The sequence below is a fragment of the Haliotis cracherodii genome, unplaced genomic scaffold, assembly GCF_022045235.1.
Source record: "Haliotis cracherodii isolate W230 unplaced genomic scaffold, xgHalCrac1.p SCAF_5, whole genome shotgun sequence".
NCBI lineage: Eukaryota > Metazoa > Mollusca > Gastropoda > Lepetellida > Haliotidae > Haliotis > Haliotis cracherodii.
Genome location: NW_027266308.1, coordinates 59,456,748 through 59,483,452, shown reverse-complemented (window position 1 = coordinate 59,483,452; position 26,705 = coordinate 59,456,748). Strand labels below are relative to the sequence as shown.

The 26,705-nt window shown below is 41.3% G+C and overlaps 1 protein-coding gene across 1 annotated transcript; it reads left to right on the top strand.

Moving 5' to 3' along the window:
• Positions 1-25,540, top strand: LOC139444203 (probable glutamate receptor). The gene is made up of 13 exons (XM_071225115.1): positions 1-70; positions 4,034-4,153; positions 5,600-5,848; positions 6,843-7,039; positions 8,601-8,777; positions 9,244-9,324; positions 10,992-11,174; positions 12,194-12,294; positions 14,217-14,313; positions 15,939-16,266; positions 23,048-23,268; positions 23,733-23,998; positions 25,330-25,540. The coding sequence occupies exons 1-13, from the start codon at positions 1-3 to the stop codon at positions 25,538-25,540; spliced, it is 2,301 nt and encodes a 766-aa protein (XP_071081216.1).
• Positions 25,541-26,705: the final 1,165 nt, after the last annotated feature.

Genomic DNA, 26,705 nt, shown 5'->3' with positions numbered 1-26,705 from the left:
ATGGATGGTGTCCGCATCGCTGTGGTTGTCGTTCTCCTACAGTATGCCGAGGGGTCACTGATTGAAATAGGTAGGTGAATTAAGTTATCCTGAAGGTTATATGTGTGTGATGTGACGACACTGTTTCTTATTTCATCCTTGTACTGTTATCACAGAACCCGGGGTCACGGGTGGCCCGGTCGTCTAAGGCGCCGCGATTCGCTGGGCAGAGTTGCGTCCCTCTGTCAGCACCATACCCGTGCTCGTGGTTTTCACCGAAGTGGTAAACGTCTGAGACCTGTATCACTTCGGGCTTTCTTCCCATATTAAGCTGACACGCCGCGATATAACTGTAATACTGTTAAAAGCGGCGCTAAACCCAACTCACTCACTATAACTGAACCCGTGAAAACTGGACATGTGTGGGGACTAATGGTTTAGTGCGGTTGAGATATTTGTCCGGATTAGTGAACAAGGCAATATGCATTCAAAATTAAGCTTAAATCAGTTCCCTGTATCTGCGATGATTTTTTCAAAATGTAAAGCATAAATAGTTCGATTTAGGGCATAAACATGGGCTCAGAATTGGAAATGCACGAACATTTGGGAAAAGGCCGCCTCCTCTAGGGGATAGCCCAAAAGACGTGAAGAGGTGGTACTTGTTGTTTCCCTTCCTGGCGCTCGGGATCAAAGGAATAAAAGAAAGACTGCTTGGTTACCGTCTGAGTGGGGTTTCCATGTTAAAACTTTGGCATAGTTTCTCAGGCGGGAGACGGATATTTTATGTGGTAAGTTGTCCGCTGAAATATGAAAACATACATATTGTTTTTGAAAATGCCAATAATTAGCAATCAACATATCTGCTTAAAGCAAAGTCCAATGTACAATTACGACTATATCATAATCATGTATTAATGAACTGCTATAAAATAGGTGTTCGTGAAGAGATCAGCGTTATGCCCTTCCCCCGTAAAGAGATAAGCATCAACGTCAACCTGAGCCTTTAAGGAGTATTCAACTATCTTAAAACATTTATTGTTAATTTCACACAGTTCTGTCGCCGGAGTCGTTGACTACTCCATGTCATCAAAAACATACGTGTACATGTACTACGTGGGTTTCGAGATACGCTGGCCTTCCATGATACCTGAAAGGTTTTGAAATTATTCACATGATTGTTACATTATTGTTTGTTTGTTTGTTGTCTAACGCCGCGCACAGCAATATCTCAGCTATATCACGGCGGTCTGTCAATAAACGAGTCCAGACCAGACAATCCAGTGATTGACATTATGAGCATCGATCCATGCAATTGGGATACGATGACATGCATCTACCAAGTCCGCGAGCTTGACCACCCGAGTCCGTTTGTCGCCTTTTCGACAAGCATCGGTTGCTGAAGACCTATTCTACTCCGGATCTGGAAGATAGTGTTTGACATGGATCTCAATACAACGCCTACTAACAGTAGTGATACATCCAGTCTTCAATATGATTTTGTTTTGATATCATATAATGCCGATTGTCTGCGATGTTGCCATAATGATGTTTGGTTTCTGGATAAATAAATTGCTTGAGAAGGCCATATTTGATTCACAAATAATTCTGCACATTCGAACACACTAATTGTCTCGTCATACTTTATTTGCGTCTCTATTCCTAGCTATATGACGGCGGTCTGTCAATAATCGAGTCTGGACCAGAGAGTCTAGTGATTGCCATTATAAGCATCGATCCACGCAATTGGGATACGATGACATGCATCAACCAAGTCAACAAGCCTGACCACCCGATTCCGTAGTCGCCTCTTACGACAAGCATAGTCGCCTTTTAAGGCAAGCATGGGTTCCTGATCATGAAATTCTATTCTACCCCGGATCTTCACGGGTCGATCGTTCGATAAAAATAGTCCCGTCAGTTCCAAGTGTACATTAATAGAAATGTTGATTCAAGAATATAAGATAGCAACGCGATAAATTACAAAGAGCAATGAAGAACGAAGCGTGGTTTATGTCAGATAAGACATTGTTCTATCATCACGTCATTTCTGCAGATTCGCTGTCAACTTGCTGACGTCATATATTGGACGACGTTATATTTTAGAGGGAAGCGCCTAGTGAGTTGTTCCCCATAGATTTAGCTGGGGTACGCAGATCAACGCAGTGATCACCCGATCGCATCCAAAAGTGGGGGAGATATGACAATCGGAATAAGGAGAAAAGGTACAGATAATCGAGGCGAGGATTGTGAGAATATGCAGGAAATACCAAACTTAATCCACTTGTTCATAAAATGGACTTGTCCGACATTCAGGGAGTCAACATTTTTAGCTCACCGGGTCCGAAGGACCAATGTGATCTTATGCCATTCCGTGGCGTCCGTTGTCCATCCGTCGCCCGTCCGTCATCCGCAATTTGGCTATATTGCTTTAAGCGACTTTTTCTCTGGAACTAAGAAATAGATATGAACCATATATTGTTGGGAGCATTCTCTGGTGGTAAGAATTCAAAATTGTACAAATGGAGGGGCTGAGGGGCGAAGCCAAAATAGGGGTTATTTAGCGTTATTGTTTTAAACGACTTTTTCTCTGGAACTAAGAGATAGATATTAACCATATATTGTTGGAAGCATTCTCTGGTGGTGAGAATTCAAAATTGTACAAATGGAACGGCTGACCCCCACCCCCCCTTCGCGAAATAGGGATATTTTGACGTTATTGCTGTAAACGACTTCTTCTCTGGAACTAAGAGATAGTTATCAACCATATTTGGTTGGAAGCATTCTTCAATGGTGGGGATTCAAATTGGAGAAATGGAGGGGCTGAACTCTACCCCCACCCCCGGGTACTAAGGGGCGGGCCTGAAAAGAGTTTTTTTATAACCTCGACACAGTTAAGATCCCCACCGTATAACCATATGTACAACTGAGAGTACAATGAGAGGAATGCACATATGCTGCCAGGACTGATCCTTCTGTTTATCTGTCCGGCACTCCCCAAAGAGTTAGAACCGTGACCATAACATGCAAACCGATATTATCCCAACCCTATAATAAACAGATACATTGTATACATTTGTTTGTTATGAAGGGAATAATAACTTAAATATGATTTATTCTGGATCATAACATGGAAACGGTTAAGACCAGTGTAATATACATATACAATGCAAATGTAAATGTTGACGTGATTGCGTCAATATCGAGGTGAGCGATACAGGCCCTATGGGCCTCTTGTTAAAATTAAGGTAACCATTTTTAAAGCTTGTACATTTTATCAACATCCTTAAAGAGGTACATAATGTTGATATCTCATATGAGAAATGAACGACTTGTGGTCGTTGTTCATTGTACAAGTAACACTGCAAGGAGAAAAAGACCACTCGAGGCTGCGCCCCTCATTTTTTTTTTCTCCCTGCAGTGATTTATTGTAAGATTAACAACTCGTCTATTTCTTAAATAAAGGATCATTTAAACAAAATAGTGACGGGAAAAAAGTATGGCAAAAGCATCGAATAAGCATCGAAATTTCTCTGGAAAATTCCATTCTTTCTTCGTTTTTCCATCATGGCTTCCGGTAACGTCAGATATACAATAATTCTGGACATGAGTGAGTGAGTGAGCTGGGTTTAACGCCGCTTTTAACAGTATTCCTGTTATATCGCGGCGTGTCAGCTTACTGTTGGAGGAAAGCCCGAAGTGATGCAGGTCTCATATGTTTACCAGTTCGGTGAAACCCACGAGCACGGTTAAGGCTAAACCTAGAAACATAATCGGGGCGAACCGGGATTCGAACCCACAATCATAGGTTTCTGGCGTGCCCAAGGGAAGCAACTCTGCACAGCGAATCGCGGCGCCTTAGACGACTGGGCCACCCGTGCCCCCTTCTTAACATGAACTAAAGACAGGTCCAGTCGATGATACTAGAGGTTAAAGTGTATATATTTTCTTTTTGAAGAAAAATAAACTTGTTCACCAGTAAAATGTTGTCTTATTGATTGGAACATTCGTGTGGAGGTTTTGAGGTAAGAAGCTGTTGTGTCCTTTCTCTTTGCAGGAGTAGTGTCGGGAAATGAAGACGCCATACAAGTCATCACCAATAACGTAACGGGTCATGTGGGACGCGTACACTGGTTCGGGGAAAGACGTGGGTCTATTTTCTATAAAGCAGCTCAAAGTAAGTAGATTCTCCGCATTGAATCAACATATGAATCTTCCGGTGTCTCCAGTCGAAATATTGCTGGCATTAATGCTGCAAATGGCGAAAACCCAACTCCCTCCCTCAAAGTAACGTATGTCATCGACGTAAACGACGACTTCAAATATCTGCGACAACATAATTATCTCAAACAAGATACTAGCATCTAAGTCAAGTGACAGTATTAGGATAAACATGAGATGTTATATTTTCCAGTGAAATCGTCAAGAATAATCAATTCCACGATTGAGGAATCACTGTTAAGGAATAGTGTTCCTTTGTATATAGTTAGACGCCCCAAACAGTAATCGTCCTGAAGGCGATGTATGCCGATTGTCAGTTCCTGACTGGCGGGTTTCATAATTAAAAACGAAAGTGCAACCACGAAAACTTATGAGGGTATTTACCAAATCGATAGTTTATTGGACAACTTAATGATTATTATTGTAGACGCACACGGGTCGGTGCATATATTTACATAATTGATACGTCACAGAAATCAATAAATGTTTCCACCGCGTTTCATCAATTTAATGCCATAGAAACATTTAAAGTAAATAAACTGACGTCCAAAAACAACAAAACATACATGCATGAAGTAAAGTGTATTCAGAAGATCAATATATCAACATAATCAACACTGAAAATGACAATCATACCGCAACCGAGAATGACGTCAGAGCCCCCCAAAGTTGGGTGTGGTACAAAACTCGAGCTTTCAGAATCATGAAAAATAGGCAGAGTACATAAACAATCGCCGATTGTCGCCGATGACGTCACTGTCAGGACGCGATTTCGGAGGTGCAAGGTACGCAAGTACCGGTCATCATGGGGCGTGGTCACCCTGGGTCTGCCTGTTCTTGGCCTGTCAGCGGTCCGCCCTGTCTGTCTGTAAAGTTGCATCAAGTTGGAAACGGCAACACGGGAGCAACCGAAGGTTCGTGCTTTATGGGCGTGGGTGGCTCCCATCTGTACCATACCCAAGGCTCGTTCACCTTGTTCGACTCAGTCGTGGCATTTCTTTTGTGGTTTTTTATCACTGTGGATGTCTGACTTGCCGTTGCAATCGTTTTATACCCTTACCCGCACGTGCATTTGCAGTTGTCCGTGGTGCACGTGTTTTTCACTTTTTCGCGTCTTATCTCGCAAACATGTAACAGACGATTAACATTTTCTGCATACACTATTGTTGTGTTTAGTTTATGTTTTTAAGATAGACTTCATCGAAAAAAAATTATACTTTGTCTGAAATTTATATTTTCAATTGGTAAAGTTTCTTTTGGACGTCAGTTTATATCGAAAAACCTTACACATAACAGGAAGTTTGGCCTTACAATATGTTTTGTGGAAAGGTGAGAATCGATATGTTTCGGGATTTTGCTGAATATTTATCAGTTTAATCTTTGAATGTTTTTTTTTATAAAGTTTCAAGTATGCGGAACTACAACTTGGACCTCATCATAACTCCACACCCTGTGAGAGGAAAGTCGTTGTCTGTCATCAGTCCAGGACTGATTCAAGAGGAGTCGTGGCTTGATTTTTATAGAAATGATCCCTCATCTAGCCCGGCGTACCCCTCTGAGCCCCATCTTTCCGACCACCTCCACCACACCAGCCACGTCATCCACACGCTTTTGTGGACATCGGAAACGATATTCAGCGACAGGGAGAACCGTGAGTATCAACTAAATATTTCTCATGGAAAGAGTATTTTGTTCCGATGAATTGGATTAATTCCTCTTTTAACAGTATTTCAGTTATATGACGATATGGCAGCTTAATGTCGGAGGGGGGCACGCGATTTGCTGTGCAGAGTTGTGTCTCTTGGGCACGTCAGAAACCTATGATTGTGGGTTCGAATCCCGGTTCACCCCGATTATGTTTCTAGGTTTGTCAGCACCATACCCGTGCTCGTGGGTTTCACCGAAGTGGTAAACGTCTGAGACCTGCATCACTTCGGGCTTGCCTCCCACATTAAGCTGACACGCCGTGATATAACTTGAATACTGTTAAAAGCGGCGTTAAACCCAACTCACTCACTCACTCACTTAATGTCGGAGGAAAGCTCAAAGTCAATGTTATAACTACATCTCTTGGCTATGATCCTGAAACACCATTGATCAAATTCGAGGATCCATGAGAGCAACCATTTGATATTTGGCGGGTGTGGGTGTAGGGTGTTGGGAGTGAAATGTGGGATGTAGGGTTTTGAGCTGAGCTTTTTCCTTTCAAATTTTAGGAACTCACATATACTATTAAAAACATACTAGATTATAGACTGTCATTTGACACTTGACTGCAAGAAAAGCCAGCCCTCCAAACACACACACGCAGACACACCTCGAACTGAAAATCTAGTTGACGCAACACTTCCCAATGAGTAACCGAGTGAATATTTTTAACGCATTATCACAGCGACCTGCAGATAATCCAATCCGGATACTGTACACCAGCGTTGAGGCTATAAGCAATGATCCTGGCCATCGGGTACGGTGACATGCATACAACAAAGCCTGACCACCCAATTTATACCTATGAATCGGCCCGGAAGACAAGTACGGATTACTGACCACGGCTCGGGACACAATGGCCTTTGGCCACTGGAACAGCCTTCATTTGCCTTCTTATCTTGAAGCAGGTAGGTTTATTCACAAATTCCACTATTCAGGTGTCGATGCGAAGAGACTGGCAAGTGAACTGTCAAGGCATGGTGTCAAACCACAACTAGTCCTCGTGAAGACAGACGGAAGTAACCTGATATTTCTGGAACAAATCATGGACACCATTGGGATGGATAAGATCAAACACAGGCTCAGGTTCGTTCTGATGTGTTCCTTACCACTTGTCAAGCAAATACTCAGAGAGGTAAGTAAACCACAGATGACATTATAGTTTTCAAATCAATCTTCCTTAACTAGAATAGCGGTTCCATATGATGCTATATGTCATCACTTTCTAATAAAGGGTTTTACGGTTCCTCTTACCAGAGATTGCAAAATTGTTTAATACAATATAAAAGAGTAAAATCTTTGGAATTCGATCACTGTGCCTCAAGTTTCGCTTCTTTCGTGAACCAAGTATCAAACAAAATTATAATAACACTACATGTTACCATTTTGCTGCGATACATACTCGTTAATACAGTTTTGTAAAAGCAATGTAATATTAAAACGATCCTTACTTTCCAACCGAATAATTATTTACCAAATGACTTTTTTAATTATAGAAAATACCGATTATTTATATTGTCAGTCCAGTTTATACTTTCTTATTGGGTCTAAACAAGTCCATGTTCCTCAGAACTATTTAAGGTTGTGTTTAAGGTTACATTTTTTTAAGGTAGCCATTGTGAGGTCATTTCGCAACGATGTAAGAAAACACCGGTATGGCATATTTCCTCAATCAATTGTTCTTTGACAGTCTTTGAGTCGAAGAAAGAGGTTGAAAGAAGACCCAAAGTAACACGTTTCCAAAATATGTCACAATGGAATCACCGTATTTCGATTATTCTCTGGTGCTGAAGTTTTGCAGTTTGTAAACACTTGACGGATTGTACAGTTTTCGTTATCCATTTGTCTTAGTTCGAAGTGGAATAATGGCATGCTCAGCATATAAACTGCCTTTCATGAAATGCATATTACAGTTAATCAGTAGGTTGTGTAATTCCGACATATTCGTTCAAGGCAATTAAAGCAATTTTCAGCCATTATATTTTTTAAAAACTATTTCATAAAACGTACTGCATGAAGTTTTCTCAGGTGTCTATAAATACCAGCAATTTTGATGTTTAGCTTCATGACACAAATCCAAATCCAACAGAGCTATTCATATGCACCTCTGCCTACTGAAATTAATTGATATAAATAATTGCGGGACATGATTATTATGTGCTTATTATTTCATTACCTCCAAACGTGTCACAGACAGCATCTGTGGATGGGAAATAAACAACAACGTAATAAAACAGAGCATCGATTTATACCCTTCTACATCCTAACCTCTTGTCATTACCCACACGATTTTCTTGGTAACGTCGGAAAATAACCGCCTCCGTGGTCTAATGGTAGAGCGTCCGCCCGGAGAGCGAAAGGTTCGATCCCCGGCCGCGTCATACCAAAATACGTTAAAAGATGGTGCTTGTTGTTACCCTGTCTGGCGCTCGGCATTAAGGGGCTAAAACAAGGACTGGTCGGCTCGGAGTCAGTATACTGTGTCTGAGTGGGATATTCATGTTAAACTGCGGCATGGCATCTCAGTGAGCTAGCACTATAAATCGGCATCAGTCCGGACTAGCACAAGTAGCCACACAAACACACACACGTACATGCACGTCGCTATATAAGTGCAATAATCTTGGACGCGACGTTAAACCCCATTTCACCTCACCTCACCAGAAGGAACATATTGACCATGGTCTCTTCTTCAGGCTGAAGACTGGGACAAGTATTTTGGGAAAGGTTCCTTGTTCCGACACTTCTCTCAGTGGCTGTTGCTTCTGCCCCGATCTTCTCTGGGGGTCATAGAGGGCATGGACCTGAAGCTTGATCATGTCGCCGTCATCAGCAGGTCAGATAGGGACTTTGACGTCGGACAACTATCCCAGGTTAGCACCGCCTTGTGTATACATGTTTGTTTATAATTAACATAAATGCATTTTGTAGGTTTTCTCATGTCAAAGATCAGGGTGAAGGCCAAGGTAGCCTGTAGCAAGTCAACAGACACAAAGGGAAACATTTCAGATTGCATAATAACGTACACAGCATGTATGTATGTTTCTCAATTTAAGAACATACAGATTGATTTTGTCGCCGTGTGAATGCCTCGTAGCAAGGTTATATTTCTAACAATATTTGACTGACAACTACTCATGGTGTATGTGATATTTTCAGAATACCTACTGTTTACATTATCAACATAAACACTGTTTACAACATAAATATATAATAGCGGTTGCAACTTTATACACATAATAGCAATGTAAATAAAGTAGAGACTTCAAAATATTTACTTTAAACGTATATTCGGTTTCACAGCCATGGTGTAATGGCACATGTTTATCTTCATCTCAGTGGGTGGTGAACACAATGGTGGAGGTCCTGTCGTCAATGCACACCTGCAACAGATCTGATGCCACGGACTCCTTTCTGCAAGTAAGTCGTCACGCCCGATGGAGCTTGTTTTGTGGTAAAGCTGAAGACCCAGGTTCAATTCCCCACTTTAGAAACTATTAAGCCCGGTGTAGGTGTCCCCGTTCACGGTATTGCTTGAATACTGCTGTAACCTGAGAATAACCACACCCATGTACTGAACATAATTAATAAGGGATGAAAGTCGTAGATGCTACAGAATGGCTGGTTCTGGTCCTGTTGTAGGCCTCGGTCAGTCTCATCCCAGACATGTTCTATGGGGGAATGGCCTGGAGAAACCGCTGACCATGATAGTAAGCTGCCTCACAAAGTTTGTTACAACACGTGCAGCATGTGGGTCGGCATTATCCTGCTGCAACGTGACGTTACGTCCCTGTATTTGCACAGAGCGTAAAACATGATCTCGAAAGATGTCGTCCCATTAAAGTTACCATTAATAATGATGAGTTGCGTTTTCCGATGAGTTGTAATGACCCCTATATCATCACACTCCCCCCGCCCCAAACTGACGACGTTAAAAAACGCAAACGTCGCTAACACGTTCTCCTGGACCATTGTATGACCGCCAGAGCTATCCAGATGACAACTGTTTTTTTACTCTTGTTTTATGAACCCAAGACACTGTCTGCACCAGGCTAGACGTGCCTGACGGTGACGTGGGAGCCAATTCTGGTGTATCATTGAACGTCGAGGCCGGATGGTGTGATCGCTCAACGGGTTGCGTACGGATCTGCCACTAACTGGTCTCAGACCAGGAAGTGTCCGATCTCTTAATGTGGCAGTTTGACATCCTTTCTGTAGATGCACCAACCGAATGTGGTTGTCTTGTTGACTTAGCGTCGCACATGGACGACCGATCTATCATAAGACATGAATGTTTCCCTGCTGTAGATGACATTGTGTGTCCATGAACATTAACATGTCTGGCAACTTCGTTGTACGCAGACGTTGATTTACAGCAAGCCTTGGCACTCCGTGCGCATAATTTACGCTTACGTGTTTTTATGAGCACCTGATCGCTAAACAATCACTGTGTGCTGGTCACATTGACAATACACGTGTGTGAGTACCATGCTTCCGACAAATACGTGAACATCCAAATTGAACGCCCTGCATCAACATGCACTTGCAAACTGTAAATCACGACCATAAAGTCGAGGAGATGTCTTCCTGAATATGTATTGAAGGGTGCGATACTTAATTTCAGAATATATTGATTGAACATTATATGAAGCACAGTTACTTATTTTTCTGTTAGTATGTGTGATATGATTGTGATCGAAATAATCCTACTTATAAGAAACAGAATAATTGAAGCTCATGCAACACATGTGGTGTCTCCTTGGGCAAGTGACTTTGTTCGAAATATGTTCACTCAACAGTGAATGGGCACCCCTGGTAGGACGAGATGTTGCAGCTAACCTCACAGGCAGTTTGAGTTGCATACTCCCTATGGAGCTGAGAATGAAATTCCAGTGCACACTGATCCATTGCCCGGAGTAATAATGAGCTTTGATCACATATTTGAGAATGGACATTGTTCTTGAAGAAACATAAACAACGATATATTTAACTCATGTTTTATGTTTCAATGGAATCATTTATTGAGGACAAAAAATGATTAGCACTTAAAACATTACAAAGACTGACATAACATCTGTTGTCTCCAGATTGTCAGAAAAGAGCATGCCGAGGGAACAATAAACACTATGCTACACACGTTGCTGTGGAAACCTCATGGCCGGAAGTTTTCTCAAGTCCAGCGCTCGCGGTATGACACATCCCTCAATGAGGTGTTCCCGAATCTGAAACTAGGATTAAACCAACGAGAGCTGAGAATTGCTGCACTTGAGGTATGAGGGACATCATATATATATAGAATACTAAACGAACTCACATATAATACCAATTTTATTAAACAAGATTGTGAAGACTAGTGCTATGATTATCCAGTTACCTCAATATAAATCCAGCTAGCAATATTACGTCTTCAGTATGGTGAAAACTCATAAACAATCACAGGGGATTAATTAAGGAGTATGTCATTGAGTCAACTATTCGCAATAATTCGATGAATGACATGACACTATTTGATATTGCTCACTGGAGTAACAAAAGTATTTTATTTTTGCAGCAAATGAATTCCCTTTAGTGTCACGATACTTCTCAAATGTTGTTATCTATGCAAATTTGCTGTCACCGTTTTCACAGTCATCGGGTACCTCATATTTGCACGTTCTATTATTTGCTACTGAACTTATAACTCGAACTCGAACTCGAACTCGAACTCGTTTTTAGCCGAGGCAAACACGCACATATCCATCGTACTCCTTTTCGCGGACCACCTGTTACCCCTTTCTCTGCAATGGTACGCTCCAGTGGGCGGACCTCATACATAGTCATACGGGGTTAATTGTCGGGGTTAGTTGTCAGGTCACAGCTCAACGTATCCTATCTTACCAGGACAAGAAGGCACATGTTGCACGAGAATAATGCCCCTAATAATTCGAAATAATAGCAACTACACAGCAAAGTGACTGCATGTCTCCATGCTATACGAAGGAACATTGTTTCGATACACGCTTGTAGAATTAACGATGACTAATTTTATTCAAACGTTGTTATTTTCTAACTGCAACACAAGACACCATTGTTCATTATTTTTCTCACGATGTTATGTCCCCCATAACCAGTCTGAGCTGCAGTAAGTACGTCACAGTGAGTCACGACAAACTAGTGGACATTTTACTTCTCTTCGGTCGCCCTGATTGCTGTATACGGTTGCATGCACCTTTCGCGCATAAAATTATTTTCCAATTATTCCTCATTTCAGTTAATGTGTTGTCTTTGTTAATTATATTGCTTGTTTCAGTTTCAACCATTCGTAAAGCGACATGAAAGAAATGGAAATCTCACCTTTACACACGCGAGCATCGACCTGGTCGACCACCTGAAAAGTGTTCTAAATTTTACGTATGTTTCATATTACTTTTCTTCATTTCTGTCTTCAGAGAAAATACTGACTTTCCCCTCCAATGCCATGTTCAGGGCTCAGTTGTGATCGGCCGTGTTAAACTATATAAAAATATATACGATGACATGTCATGGACATATACTGTTTCAAAACGGCATTGCGTCGCACGTACAGTGATCAGGACATCAGTAGCAAGGAATCTGTTTCCTTTCTCACCAAGAAAGCAAATATTTTGGTCAAGGTATTAACAGTTGTAACATGCAATAACTAAACAGATGTATATATTTACCTTCTGGTGGATACTGCCAATAATATAAAGGTAAAGTGAGTGAGTTGGGTTTAACGCCGCTTTTAACAGTATTCCAGTCACATCACGGCATGTCAGCTTTATGTGGGAGGAAAGCCCGAAGTGTTTACCACTTGAAACTCACGAGCATGAGTTTGGTGCTGACAAACCTAGAAACATAATCGAGGCGAACCGGGATTCGAACCCACAATCATAGGTTTCTGGCGTGTCCAAGGGAGGCAACTCTGCACAGCGAATCGCGGGGCCTTAGACGACTGGGCCACCCGTGTCCCCATTAAGGTAAAGTAAGTTGCCTAACGTCATATAAAATGATAAAAATGCCAATCTTAGATTCGGATTCCACAACAGGGATTATACAAGTGGACATGATCTGTCACTTCTCGGAATACGTAACTATCTTCCTTGTGATATCATGAGATCATTACCTGAACATCCAAACTGTGTCATACTTAATCTGCACGCTGGAATAATAACGACTGATAAATAACGTTCAAACCTTGCATTGATCTTAATTGATCTACAAAAATCTACACTAGGATAACACAAGACATAGTCTAGTACATTTGCCATCATTGTCGAAACAAGTGATTTTCCCCTACACAATTGTCACTCCACAATTTACCGTTACATATACGCAGTCCACTGGACTTGCAAAACGACAACAATGTCCCCTCTTGTTTATAACACTGTCGTGTGATCGCCGCGATAAACACTCGTCTTGGACATAGTTCATGTCGTCATCGACGGGAAGATACGTCGGTTCATCGTTGTCGATGTAATTGGTGTGCGAACCGTGGTCAGTCCTGGCGTTCAAATCACCATGGATAATTATGTCACAGTCGGGCCACTTTGATTTAATAATTAAAATATGATGTCACTTTCCAGAATATCAAACAAATTCTCTTCCGAATATTCACTCGATCTCTAGGGAGAAAAGTAAACAGTACACAAAGATAGGATGGTATCCTTATGGTTATTATAATAAATGAATGGAAATATTATTCACATTCCTGGTAAGAGAGAACAGGCCACAAGCAGCTCATTCTTGCGGCATGGCTTGTGGCAGCTCATTCTTGTGGCATGGACTTAAATGAGGATCAGGTTGTTTGGTTGTTTGTTTGTTGTTTAACGCCGCACTCAGCAATATTCCAGCTATATGATGGCGGTCTGTAAATAATCGAGTCTGGACTAGACAATCCAGTGATTTTTTACAGACCGCCGCCATATAGCAGGAATATTGCGGCGTTAAACAAAAAACATACAGACAAACTCTTACAGCAAACATGGGTTCTTGAAGACCTATTTTCTACCCAATCTTCACACAATCGGGATACAATGACATCCAACAACCAAGTCAGCGAGCCTGACCACCCGATCCCGTTAGTCGCCTTTCACGACAAGCATAGCCGCCTTTCACGGCAGGTATGGGTTGCTGATGACCTATTCTACCCCGGATCTTCACGGATCGGATCGGGAAGTCATGATATGTGTGACCAGCCTGGTAGAGTGTTAATCGCATGCTACTAATTGTCTGCCTTTTCCAGATCAATTATGTTCAATTATAACTCGAACACTGACTGCGTTAAGTACCAATAGGATGTGTTGCCTTCTCAGGTATTCCTTCACTGAGCCGGCCGACGGAGAATGGGGACATCCGGTTTCCGGAGACCTCAACAATTATACAGGACTTCTTGGCATGCTGCAGAGAAAGGTATGCACTTAGTATGCTGTAACGAATGGGGTGTTTCCGCAACAAATGTAATGTTGCATTCTGACATCATGACTGTTTATTGAAGTTGACAGGCACCTGAATATTACCATGGCGAGTTTGTCGATTATCATCACATGTTGTTGCACGATCGACACAACCAGGTGACACAACCAGCCATTATCCTCAAAGTGAAGGCACGAATACAAACATTTTCATGACAGGCAAAATATTTCCTCGGGAGCTATGGTGTAGGCGTCTCAAAGGGGCCTGCCATAGCGTCATTTTTTTATTAAAAAAATCAAACTGGCAGTTGCCTGTGTATAATGTGCACGTATATACTGATTATTGGTAAACATGCGATACATTTCACTGCGTTATCACTGAATCAAAGTTGTAACGAAGATGGAACCGGCGTCATCTTTTTGAGCGAGTGGGCTTGGTTTAACGCTGCTATGAACTGTCATGTACTGTCATGTCAGCTTCATGTGGGACGAGAGTCTGAAGTGATCCACGCTTTCGTGGAACCCACAATTATGCTGCCAACATGCCAAGAAACATAACCAGGGCAGTGGGGTAACCTAGTGGTTAAAGCGTTCGCTCGTCACGCCGAAGTTTGCATTCCTCATATGGGTTCAATGTGTGAAACCCATTTCTAGTGTCCCCCGCCATGATATTGCTGGAACATTGCTAAAAGCAGCGTAAATCCATACTCACTCTCTCCTAAAATATTTTAAACTCCTCAGAGGAGTGGGTCAACCGCGTCCCTGCATTATTATTTGAGCACAACGTTCATTTGTCATAGAAGGGAATATTATTGAACACTAGGAAGCCTTGTAAGATAAGTAAGACAAAGTTAAGCGAGTGACTAAGGTTTTATGCCGCTTCCAGCAAATCCAGCAGGGCACGACAGAAATGAGCTTCACACATTGCAATCTCATTAAAATCATATCTTAGTTCTCGCTACCGCTAAACAAAGAGATCTGAGGACATCCCATTACGGGTCACGTCAGACCGACCTTGCGCGAACTGAAATGACTGACAAGAAGTCCACATTAGCCAATCAGAAGGCAGCTTTCTCGTGCTTTACGACACTAATTTCAAATTAGCGACTACGCTTCAAAACATATTTTGACAAATTCTCAATAAAAAATTGAAACCTGAACAAAAAAACACATTCTGGAATGGCTAATAGATGGTCTAGATTGTATGGATTCAGTCGTCAAGTCCGTAACTATCGTTCAGAATATCCCGTGTTAAGGTTTTCGAGGTTGCAAGATCAGAAATCTCATTCCGACTGTCACTTTCATGATCTGGTAAGCGACGCTTTGATTGGTCGGAATGAATGGTCGTTCTGACGTGACCCCGAATGGGATGTCCTTAGATCTTTGTTTAGCGGTAGCGAGAACTAAGATCTGATTTTAATGAGATTGCACACATTGCAACTATGTGGGGAATCAAACCAGGGCTTTTGACGTAAAAAACGAACGCTTTCATTATTGTCATCAACATTCTTCCTGTCCAAGTTTATTAATCAGGTCAATTGACTCTTGATTAAAGTATTACTAATTTCAGTGTTTGTGTATATAGGTATACCATGTTGGTTATGCGTTATTCCCTTTTTGCAGGAAGTAGATTTAATTGCGACTCCAATGGGCTACACAGGTGAACGGGATCACGTCGCTGACTTCCTTCCATTTGTCCATGAGTCGTACAACGGGATGATATTGAGGGATACTCAGGGCAGTTCCAAGTTGTCAAGTGCCCTGACCGATCCGTTCCGTTGGCAGGTGTATGCTGTGGGAGGAGGGACTCTCCTGGGTGTCCTTCTGCTGTATCTTGCAATAGAATGGAGTAACCCATTCTACCAAGATACAATATCTGTAGCAAAAGGATTGAAGCCAGCAGGTGTTCTGGACACAGTGATGTATCTTTTTGGCTCCGCAGTTAATCAGGGTAGGTTTGTGTTCAGCTTGTCGTATTAGAGGTTGTATTGGATGAGTACAGAATAACGCTTTGATCAGGGATTTCATCTCACATTATTGTTGGAAGAATGTCCAAAGAGGCATGTCGTACCTAACGCTGATTCTGTCTCTTGCTTTGTTAGCAACATACCCTTGGGACATTTAATGCTTTTTCTCCCAGCTGACATGCTGTAATAAATCCCAGTATTGTTCAAATCGGCGTTAAATCTAACTCACTAACTCACTCACGGCACATACATTTTCCATACATGTACACATGTAGGATCGGTAACGAGCTGTAAACTTAAATTGAAATTCCGGATTTATTGAATTCCTTGAATTATCGGTCATCACAATTTAGCGTACTGTATCCGCAGTAATTTGACAAAAGAAGGATACAAAAGAGGAAAAGTACATGACGGTATCGGAATATTTGGCGACGATGGTGGTGAACGTAATATTGACCAGGAAAAAGAGCATGTGCTAAGCATTTTGATGACAGTCATGCCATTTAGTCACATCTACATTTTTAAACATTTGGAAACCTCCATCAGAACCATTCGCACTTAAATATGCAATTGCAAGTCCTATCTGATTTACTTGCTCCATATCTCTTTGCAAGATGTTGGTGAACCTGCCGTCTCAATTCAATGAATCATTTCTTTAAGAAGTTAACACGTTCATGGCTTCAAGATTATTTATGTATCAAGTCAGACGTGTTTATTGACCTACGCATCGTACCCTTCAGGCAATTCTCAACTTCCGAAATGAGCGCTTCTTCTTTGACATGATCCATCTGGACAGAAATGGTCCTTCACCACTTGGTACATAAGTATATACAGATATATACTTTGCAAAATACGAAACGCGAGAGTAGTAAAATCGTAAATATCTGACAGAGCGTTGCCGACATCCATACAAAATTTGTGTGGAAAATATGAGGTACTGCAGAGACAATGGTGAAAAGACGGAAAAATCGTAAAAACACAACATTGTGAGAGCCTGGCGCCAAAATACAAAAACATGACATGCACGTTGGGTTTTCATTTGCATGTCATCACAATGAAGAGCGAAAACATCCCACGACTGATGGAAGACCAACGCAACAACGCCATTAGCCGACTGCAAACAGGAGAATCGTCTTCAGGTGTAGCAAGGCTTTTCCACGTAGCACCAAGCACCATTACAAGACTGTGGAACCGTTATCAGACACACAGGACAGCACGTGACCTTCCCAGATCCCGTCGGACACGTATCACTATCAGAGCACATATCATTACAGGCTACATCATGTACGTGAAAGAACCACCACGGTCACTTCTACAACGACGGCAATATCAGGATCACGTAGGATATCAGCCCAGACAGTGAGGAACCGTTATGCGCTTAAGGTATTCGCGCTTGACAACCAGTTCTAGACGTCATTTTGACGGACGTCTATGATGTCAAGGTAACAGAGTATGGCCACAAGTGCGATGTAGACACGTTTGGTTTAGTGACGAGTCACGTTTTATGCGTCGCCGTGCGGATGGTAGAGGTCGTATTTACAGGCGTTGCGGAGAACGTTATGCACGAAACTGCACACAGAGAGTGGACAGATTTGGTGGTGGTAGTGGGATGATCTGGACAGCCATCTCCTACACTGGTAGAACAGACCAGGGGAATTTAATGGCACAACGTTACACGGTTGAAATCCTTGACCATTATGCAACCGAACATCATTTTCCAACAAGACATCAGCCGACCTCACGCGGCAAGACTGACAACAGCCTTTTTCACAACATCTAGGTCCTGCCTTGACCCTCCAGTTTTCCAGATTTAAACCCTCTCCAACATTTATAGGATCAACGACTGCCTGCACGTCAGCAACAACCACAGAATCTTCGACACTTGACACAATTAGGGATCTGATTGCATCCATGGGACGACGATACCAGTCAGTTTTGGACTCTAATTGTGGTCATACAATATATTGAGAACAGATTACCTTCATCTTGAAAGTCTATTGTGTGCCATATGGAACCTGGCTCAATCAATGACAATGGTGTGTGCCAATTTTGGACAATCGATTACCATCTGTTCAATATTGATATGATATATAAAATACATCTTACATCACTCCTGCGTTTTTGCGTTTGTAGAGTGTATATATACATATGGCAATACAAAAATATCAACATGACGGGTGACAAAGTCTGAGGTCCTTTCTCTGAAATGATTGTGAAATTCATTTCCCACTGAAAGATTTGGCAAAGTCTTTCTTCTCAAATTGGGCAAGTTATGCTTTGAAATACGAAATGTTAATAATAGTGTGCACTTGCTTTAAGGGAGTAACTGAGGATTTTCAAAATTTGTTTTGGCATATATTGTCTTTAGTATAAACCCTTTGGGCTTGACTCCATGCTTTCCCTTCAATTTAGCATTTACTCATCCTTAAATATCTGTTCGACCGTTGGGACCGTAGCCAGTGTGTTGTGCATTTGGTTCATCAAATATTTCAGTGACTCCGACATCATTTAGTATCTTTTGAACACATACAATCCATAGGAAATTAGTTTTGCATTCAGTTGGCTTCGAGATGATGTAGCGGTACAAAAATAGTGTTTGTGATAATAAATTATTTATTATTCATTTAAATAGTGCAATCGAGATTGGTTCCCTATCAAGTGGGAGCTGTGGGGTAACCTGATTGTGAAAGTGTTGGTTCGATTCCCCACATGGGTACAATGTGTGTAGCCCATTTTATGGTGTCTCCCGCCGTAATATTGCTAGAATATTGCTAAAAGTAGTGTAAAACCATACACACAGTCACTCATTCCTTATCAAGTTCCCCATGGACCATATAATTTGGCGTTACATTTCTTAATCCGGCAAGTTTCAAGAATTTTATGTGTATATTTTTCCATTACTTCACGCCTATCAAATTCCAATGCATCTGAACAATATAGAAGGATTGTAGTAACCATAGTATCAAACGATCAAAAGACGATCGAGAGATAGGTTCACGTTTTTAACTCTTCTTAATAAACAGTTCATCACTTTTGTTGCACATTCAGTCAGTACTTTTATTCTCTTAACAAGCCATCTGTTTCCATGGAAGTATATTCCTAGGTATGAATAGGTATTTCCCTTTTCAAATATATTTTTGGATGATTTAGCTGATCCATTTCCAACATTAAGACCTCGGTGTAAGATAAATTTACGTGTAAACCTTGGGGAGTTTTACTGAAAAGTACAGTGGGGTATTTTCTCCTTGTCGTACACCTGATTCACGTTACAAATAAAAAATTAAAATTGTTTAAATGATGATACAAGCAAAACTTTGGTACGAATTGATTCCTTGGGTTACCTATTCAGGAGAAGGCGTTCCCACGTTTAAATCCCAGATGTTATTGCTGTGCAGATCAGTTGTCTAAGTTTACTTATTGAGGAAAAGACCGCCTCCGTGGTCTAATGGTAGAGCGTCCGCCCGGAGAGCGGAAGGTCCGGGGTTCGATCCCCGGCCGCATTCATATCAAAAGACGTTAAAAGATGGTACTTGTTGTTACCCTGTCTGGTGCTCGGCAGTAAGGGTGTAAAATAAGGACTGGTCGGTTCGGAGTCAGTATACTGTGTCTGAGTGGGATGTTCATGTTAAACTGCGGCATGGTATCTCAGTGAGCTAGCACTATAAATCGGCATCAGTCCGGACTAGTACAAGCAGCCACACAAACACACATACATACATGCACGTCGCTATATAAGTGCAATAATCTTGGACGCGACGTTAAACCCAATTTCACCTCACCTATTGAGCAAAACGCTTTGGCTACACTAAAATCGACGATGGCCGCTTATGATAACATGATTTTGTATTTACCTCATATAAACTGATACAGGTATCATAGTTTAAAGATCTAACTGTGGTCACAAATGTTATTTCTTGTTATGCAGATACTGATTTTGAAATGACCTTTCATTAAATCATTTTTCATTAAAAACAACATGGCATGACATTGAAACTGTTTTATCCATTATACACTAGAGGTTTCAACCACATCATAAAGTGGAAATCCAATCAACAAGAACTTGCATGTATCGTGTTCTTTTGTCATTGGGTTAGGTTTGTGTGGGCTTATTCAGCTGTATAGAGCTGTGCAGTGGATAACATCCACATCTACAACGACATTCAGGTGAATGGGAAGCCAACGAGCGTTATTCACATTATTGTAACAGTTCATCTATTGCCTAATAATAAAGTTCAGAAATGGATTATTTGAACGACAAGGACCAGGATCAAGAACTAAAATGGTTGATTCTGACGTTCACGTCTGTTACACCGCTCTTTGAAATTCATTACTGGTTCCGACTGGTCAGATTGCTGAGTACAATAATCAATGTATGATGTCATTGAACTGTAAAGGCTGCATTTGATGAGCTTGGCATGTCCTAGTAACACTTGAGGTAGCCAAAAAGGAGTCTGCAGTTCCAGCTTATGCCAGTTCCACTTGTCCACTGTCTCGAAGGAAGGTCGCTGATTTCAGCCATTCACACTATTATGTTACATGAGGTGTCAGCAAATCAGGACCTTACAAAGCAAAGACAGACTTGGAGCTGGTAGAGCAGGTGGAGGATTGAATTTTCTCTTTGTTCAGTACGCTGGGGAAAGTTGTGGGACTGCATTAATCTTACCAGCTGCTATTTCGCAAGGTACTTGCAATTCACCTTCACTGTCATAGTTGAAATGATGTACTGGCTGTTGCTGTAGATGGATTATGGTCACTGTTGCCCATTGCAGATGATGTGAACAGCCCTTTCCTAATAGTTGGTGGACATACAACGTCATCTTCAACGTATTTGATGATCAGAGCATCTCACAGCTTTGCAGAGTTTCAAAAACTCTGTCATAGGAATTGCTTATACCGCTTGTACACTTACCATTTTAACCAACAGTCTCTTTCTAGTATTAAGACAGAAAAACCCACGCACACTGGGAACGACGTCTCATGATCTTTGAATGCCTGTGATTTACTGACCTTTCTTTGGTTGGACTTTGCATAACAATTGCACTGTATCATTTGTTATAACAACTGTGCTGTATCAATTGTGCCATGGCTAGTTCAGATTTTATATCACTAAATTCTGAGTGTGGTTTTATGTCTGCGCCATGTTTTATCCTGCACACAAACTGCGGAAGTGCTGGTGGAATGGTTTCTTCACCACATCCTATCAATTAAAATTTTGACAGGGGAACAAATTTGTTATTGTGCAATATTTTTGAAGCTTTTGCAAGAGTTATAGTTTGGATGTAATTTAAAGCCTCATAAAGGACAGATCCTACTTATTGGAAGGCAAGACGTACATCCCGTTCTTTTATGTGAGCAGTTCGTGCAATCGTGCAAGAAGCATGTTCTTTAGCGGGGCGGAATTGTCCTCCAGTGAGTTTGCTCCAAGTTGGTTGATGTCGCTGGTTGTACAAATTGTCTAAATCTGGAAGTCTGAATGTTGAAGGAAACTACATAGCTTTGTTTCTGTGATGTAGATGACAAGCAGCTCGGACAGTGCAGGTGGGTAAGTTTCATTACCAGCTTGAGCTTTCATCTCGTTGATCAATATATTTCTTTCTCTATTAGACAGTGATACTAGGCAAACGGGATGATGCCACAACTTCCCCCCCCCCGCTGGGTATTACGAGGGGCCTTCCATGACTGAGATTCCTGGCGCATTCATGTATTCTATGATTGAGCTGCATAGTTATTATGTCTGTGCAAGTTTCTCACGTATGAAACATTCAGATGGTGCAGGTGAATGACTTCCTGGTATTTTACTCCTGCTTTCATGTGAGCTTTTTTCCGGAAGGTTTGCCTGTTTCTGTTTCAATGTGTCTCCCATACCACGACTGTTGTCCTGCTTGACCTCGATCAGGAATTATTGTTAGAGAATTCAAAGCACTAAATAATGGAATATGTGGGGCAATCAAACTGTATCCATACTGCTCTGAATTGTTCATGATTCGTAACAATGACAGTTTTTCAGTCTTGTGCAGTCATCAAAGGCAACATTTGATCAAAGCAGTTTGCCATGTATATACATTTGAGGGTTTGAGATAAGAGGCCGAGGGTTTATCCTTTTACCACCTTTCACCGAAAACAATTTTAAATATGGGTTACAACTTGGTACAAGCACCTAGCCTGATCCTTCATCTGGTGTCATTCAAGTCCTGTGCAATGTGTAAACTATCCGGATGACTGGAGGCCTATCATCCTTGGCATAGATCTCCCAGGTTGTAACAACCTGTCAATTCAGGTGCGTTTCATTTGAGAAAAGTGCTTAATGGCAATGAGAAAACATGCAACTTTATGGAAAACAACTTCTGGTCTATTGCATTTAGGGACGTTTCAACGTAGTATCAAACACTGTTGTCAAGCCATAATGACTTCAATCAAGTGGTGGGAGGTATATATATACTAGTATATATCTGCCCAACTGGTTATGTATAAGTTGATTTTACGAATTATTGTATATCAATATACATAGTTTTAACCAGATTAAAGAGCATTATGGGGGGCAGGGGCATTGTGCCTTGGTGCCCTGGGTTGCTGCTCTTGATGTCAGACACTGGTTTTCCCAGGCTTGTAAAATACGCCATGATATAGCTAGAATATAGCTGACTGCTTAGCAAGATAAACAACAAACAAAATACTTTGCATTTTCGGCAGTGAGTCATGTGGACTGTAATTATTACAGATGTATGTGAGTGACAGACGGATTTGACCTATATATCTATACTCCAGGAGGCGATCATCTACCCGTGTCCTGTTCTGGACGAATCCTGTTGAGCTTCTGGTGGCTGTTCATTATGGTGATGACGGCAGCTTACAGTGGGAATCTCATTGCATCACTCACCGTCATAAGAAAAACACCTCCATTTGCAAGTTTGGATGACATATTCGCAGATACGAACCTAAAGATCGGATTGGTAGGAGGAGGGGCGGTGCTTCAGGAAACTCTTGAAGTAAGTCGAGCACAGCGGTGTTTTATAGTGTACAGTAAACTACGTTCATAACGAACTCAAATGGACTACTAATTTTAGTTCGTTATTACCGTAGTTCTGTATAAGCACATATACAGTATAACTACAGCAAATTGTCGGGACCAAAAATGTTAGTTCGTTGTATCCGTCAGTTCGTTATAAGAGTTCGTTATAACCGTAGTTTACTGTAACTGAAAATTACTGATAAATCGTTCTTTATACAAGCATATTTCGATTGGGGAATAACCGCCGTGTATATGTACATTGTTATAAACTGGTCTAAGGACATATCATTCAGTCACATTCTCACTTTCAATGACATGGTTTACTGTACAAACTGGCGACACGTGTTCCTGTTCACAAAGCACAGGTCGCAAACTGGTAAACTGCTTATGTTTTCATTTCTCAAATCGTCATTTTTCAATGATATATGTGTGTATTTACAGACTTCTAACGACAGTAAACTGATGGGGTTATGGGAAAAGATCGCTGCTTCCAAAGACTTGGACAATGACATCCTCAATCACAACCCCTCTGTACATTTGAAGAAGGTTATGACAGAGAATTATGCCTTCCTGAACGACATCTTGGAATTAGAAGTGTTCATGAAAACCTTATGTGATGTATATATATTGAAGGAACAATTTGTACCCCAACAATACAGTCTTCTACTGCCAAAAGATTCTCCACTTACAGATATGTTCTCTAAAGAGTGAGTAAAGTGTTTATATTTGGAGTGTCTAAGGTTGTGCACATATCTTGTTGCACGTACCATGACATGTTCCAAAGTAACAATTGTAAAAACATCAATGTCCAGCTCAGTTGGAACAAGCGAATATGCCGAAAATAGGGATTAAGAGGAGGGATTGGATATATAGTATCTGCAAAGTCAAATTCGTGCTGAAACTGTGTAGCCGTATAATTGCCGATTGCATGGTCGTTTTTTTTATTGAAAGACAACACAACATATGGGCGTGACAGATTAGGAGAAAAGGCACTGCAATATTTGTTTTGTATGTAAGGTGAGTAAGATGTTTTATGGTAAAAAGATTTTACGATTTTCAGATTACTGTGTTGCAATGTACTTGGATCTGAGGAAATGTGAGGATGTGAGGAAACAATTGTGCTCGTCGGATGTATTTTTTTATCAAATGAAAGTTGGTTGGCAATATTACAGCTATATGACGGCGGTCTGTAAGTAATCGAATCTGGTCCAGGAAATCCAGTGATCGATATCATGAGTATCGATCCACGCAATTGGGATCGATGACATGCATCAACCAAGTCAGCGAGCCTGACCATCCGATCCCGTTGGTCGCCTTTTACGGCAAGCATGGGTTGATGAAGACCTATTCTACCCCGGATCTTCACGGGTCATCAAATGAAAGAGGATGTGGACATTTTAACGAAACTGATTTCGTCAGGTGTATAAGCATAAATATTAAATATACACACAAAAAAACCATTCCAGATATTTGTGCTTGTCAATACTCCTTTATGCACAGAAGATCTTTCTCCACTCAACGGCTCTTCAGGTGTCATGAAACCTTTAACATAGTCATAGGGGACGCACAACAGCAGTGTTTGTATATACAAATGTATAGCACAACAATATATATTCAACTAATGTTATATTTGGGATAACACTTTCTTAGAAAAGTACAGATTCTCGTACTTTTGGGGGTTGAGTCCCGTCCGGGATTCGAACCCACACTGCCAGAGTGAGGCACCTAATCGCCAGCACGCAAAGTCAGTGATCTAACCCAATCATATATTCATTTATGGATTTGTGTGAAGTGGAACATTGTCATGGTACGCAATGATACAATTCTATAAATTGTTTGAATTCTGATCAAATCATTATCAATATGTGTGCCTTATATTTAATCAAAGTGCGTTTGGGTAGCCAAATGGTTAAAGCGTTATCTCGTCACGCCGAAATTTAGGTACAATGTGTGACTTTTCTTCTTGTGTCCTCCGCCTTGATATTGCTTGCATAATGCTAAAAGGGGCGATATATAATGGAATTCTTTCTGATTTCAGAATCATCACGGTTCAGGAAATCGGCTTGATGGAGTACTGGCTTAGGAAATGGAAACCCAAGCTGAACGATAGTGCATGCACTCCCGCTGAGAAAGGGGCAAAGCCTATAGGCCTAGGGAAGTTGGCGGCAGCACTACTCGCCCTCCTGGTTGGGGTACTGTTTTCGGGGATGTGCCTTCTCATCGAGCTGGTCGTCAAAGCATCAACATAACTCCTGTGAGACAAAGTTTACGAAATGACAGTCAACCGCCTACTCACAAGAAGCACTCAGCTCTTCTCTACGGTTTCATCGCTTTTTGAACCATACCAGAAGATGTAATCAAAATGAATGGTTGATGTGAATCATATTGCCTGTGATAAGGATCTGTGAGCCTGTAATATGTTTCTCGTGATGCTTAAGTGGGATTTATGCCGACGTCAATACGAGTTCGATATAATGCGTGAACACATTACACCCGTCCTGAAAGAGCTGCACTGGCTACCTGTGAGACCCAGGATCGTGTTCAAGCTGATCATATTTGTCTACAAATCGTTCAATGGGTTATCCCAAGTATACCTCCATGAACTCACTGCCCTTTACCAACCTGGACGAACACTGAGATCTGCAAACCAACTACAGCTTGCTGTTCCGCCAACCGGCAGAACAACGTATGGCGACAAAACCTTCCGAAAAGCAGGCGCAACTCTATGGAATGCACTGCCCATTGATGTCAGGGGATCTGAAGATGTCAGCACCTTAAGATCAAAACTCAAGACCATCCTCTACAAAAGAGCATACGACTGAGCGCTCTTGAGCAGCGAGTATATCTGGATAAGTAGCGCTATATAAATGCTTAATTTAATAATTAATTAATTCAAAAGGACGTGATATGTACGAGGAACGTTGATTAAAAAAGTTGTATGTTAATGATTACATCGTGCACGTGGACAACAAAAGAATGCATTGTGTCCGGAACGTGTTATGGGGACAGCATTTGAATTTGAACATTTATTTGACTAAATACTGGCGTTTTATTTGGACAATCGAATTATATGTTGTAATACTTGGTTTTTCATTTTCGTAATAATTAATCCGTATTCATTGATTATTTCAATCAACATGTAAGTCACGTGTTTGTATGGACATGGGAGAAGTGAGGTGAAATGGGGTTCAATGCCGCTTTCAAGATTATTGCACTTGCATAGCGACGTGCTTGCACGTATTTCTTTGTCTGTGTGTAGCTCCTTGTACTAGTCCGAACGAATGCTGGTTTTAAAGTGCTAGTCCAAAGGGATACCATGCCGCAGTTTAACAAGGATACCCCACTCAGACACAGTATACTGACACCAAACCGACTAGTCCTTGTTTCTACCCATAAAGAAGAACTCCAGGCAGG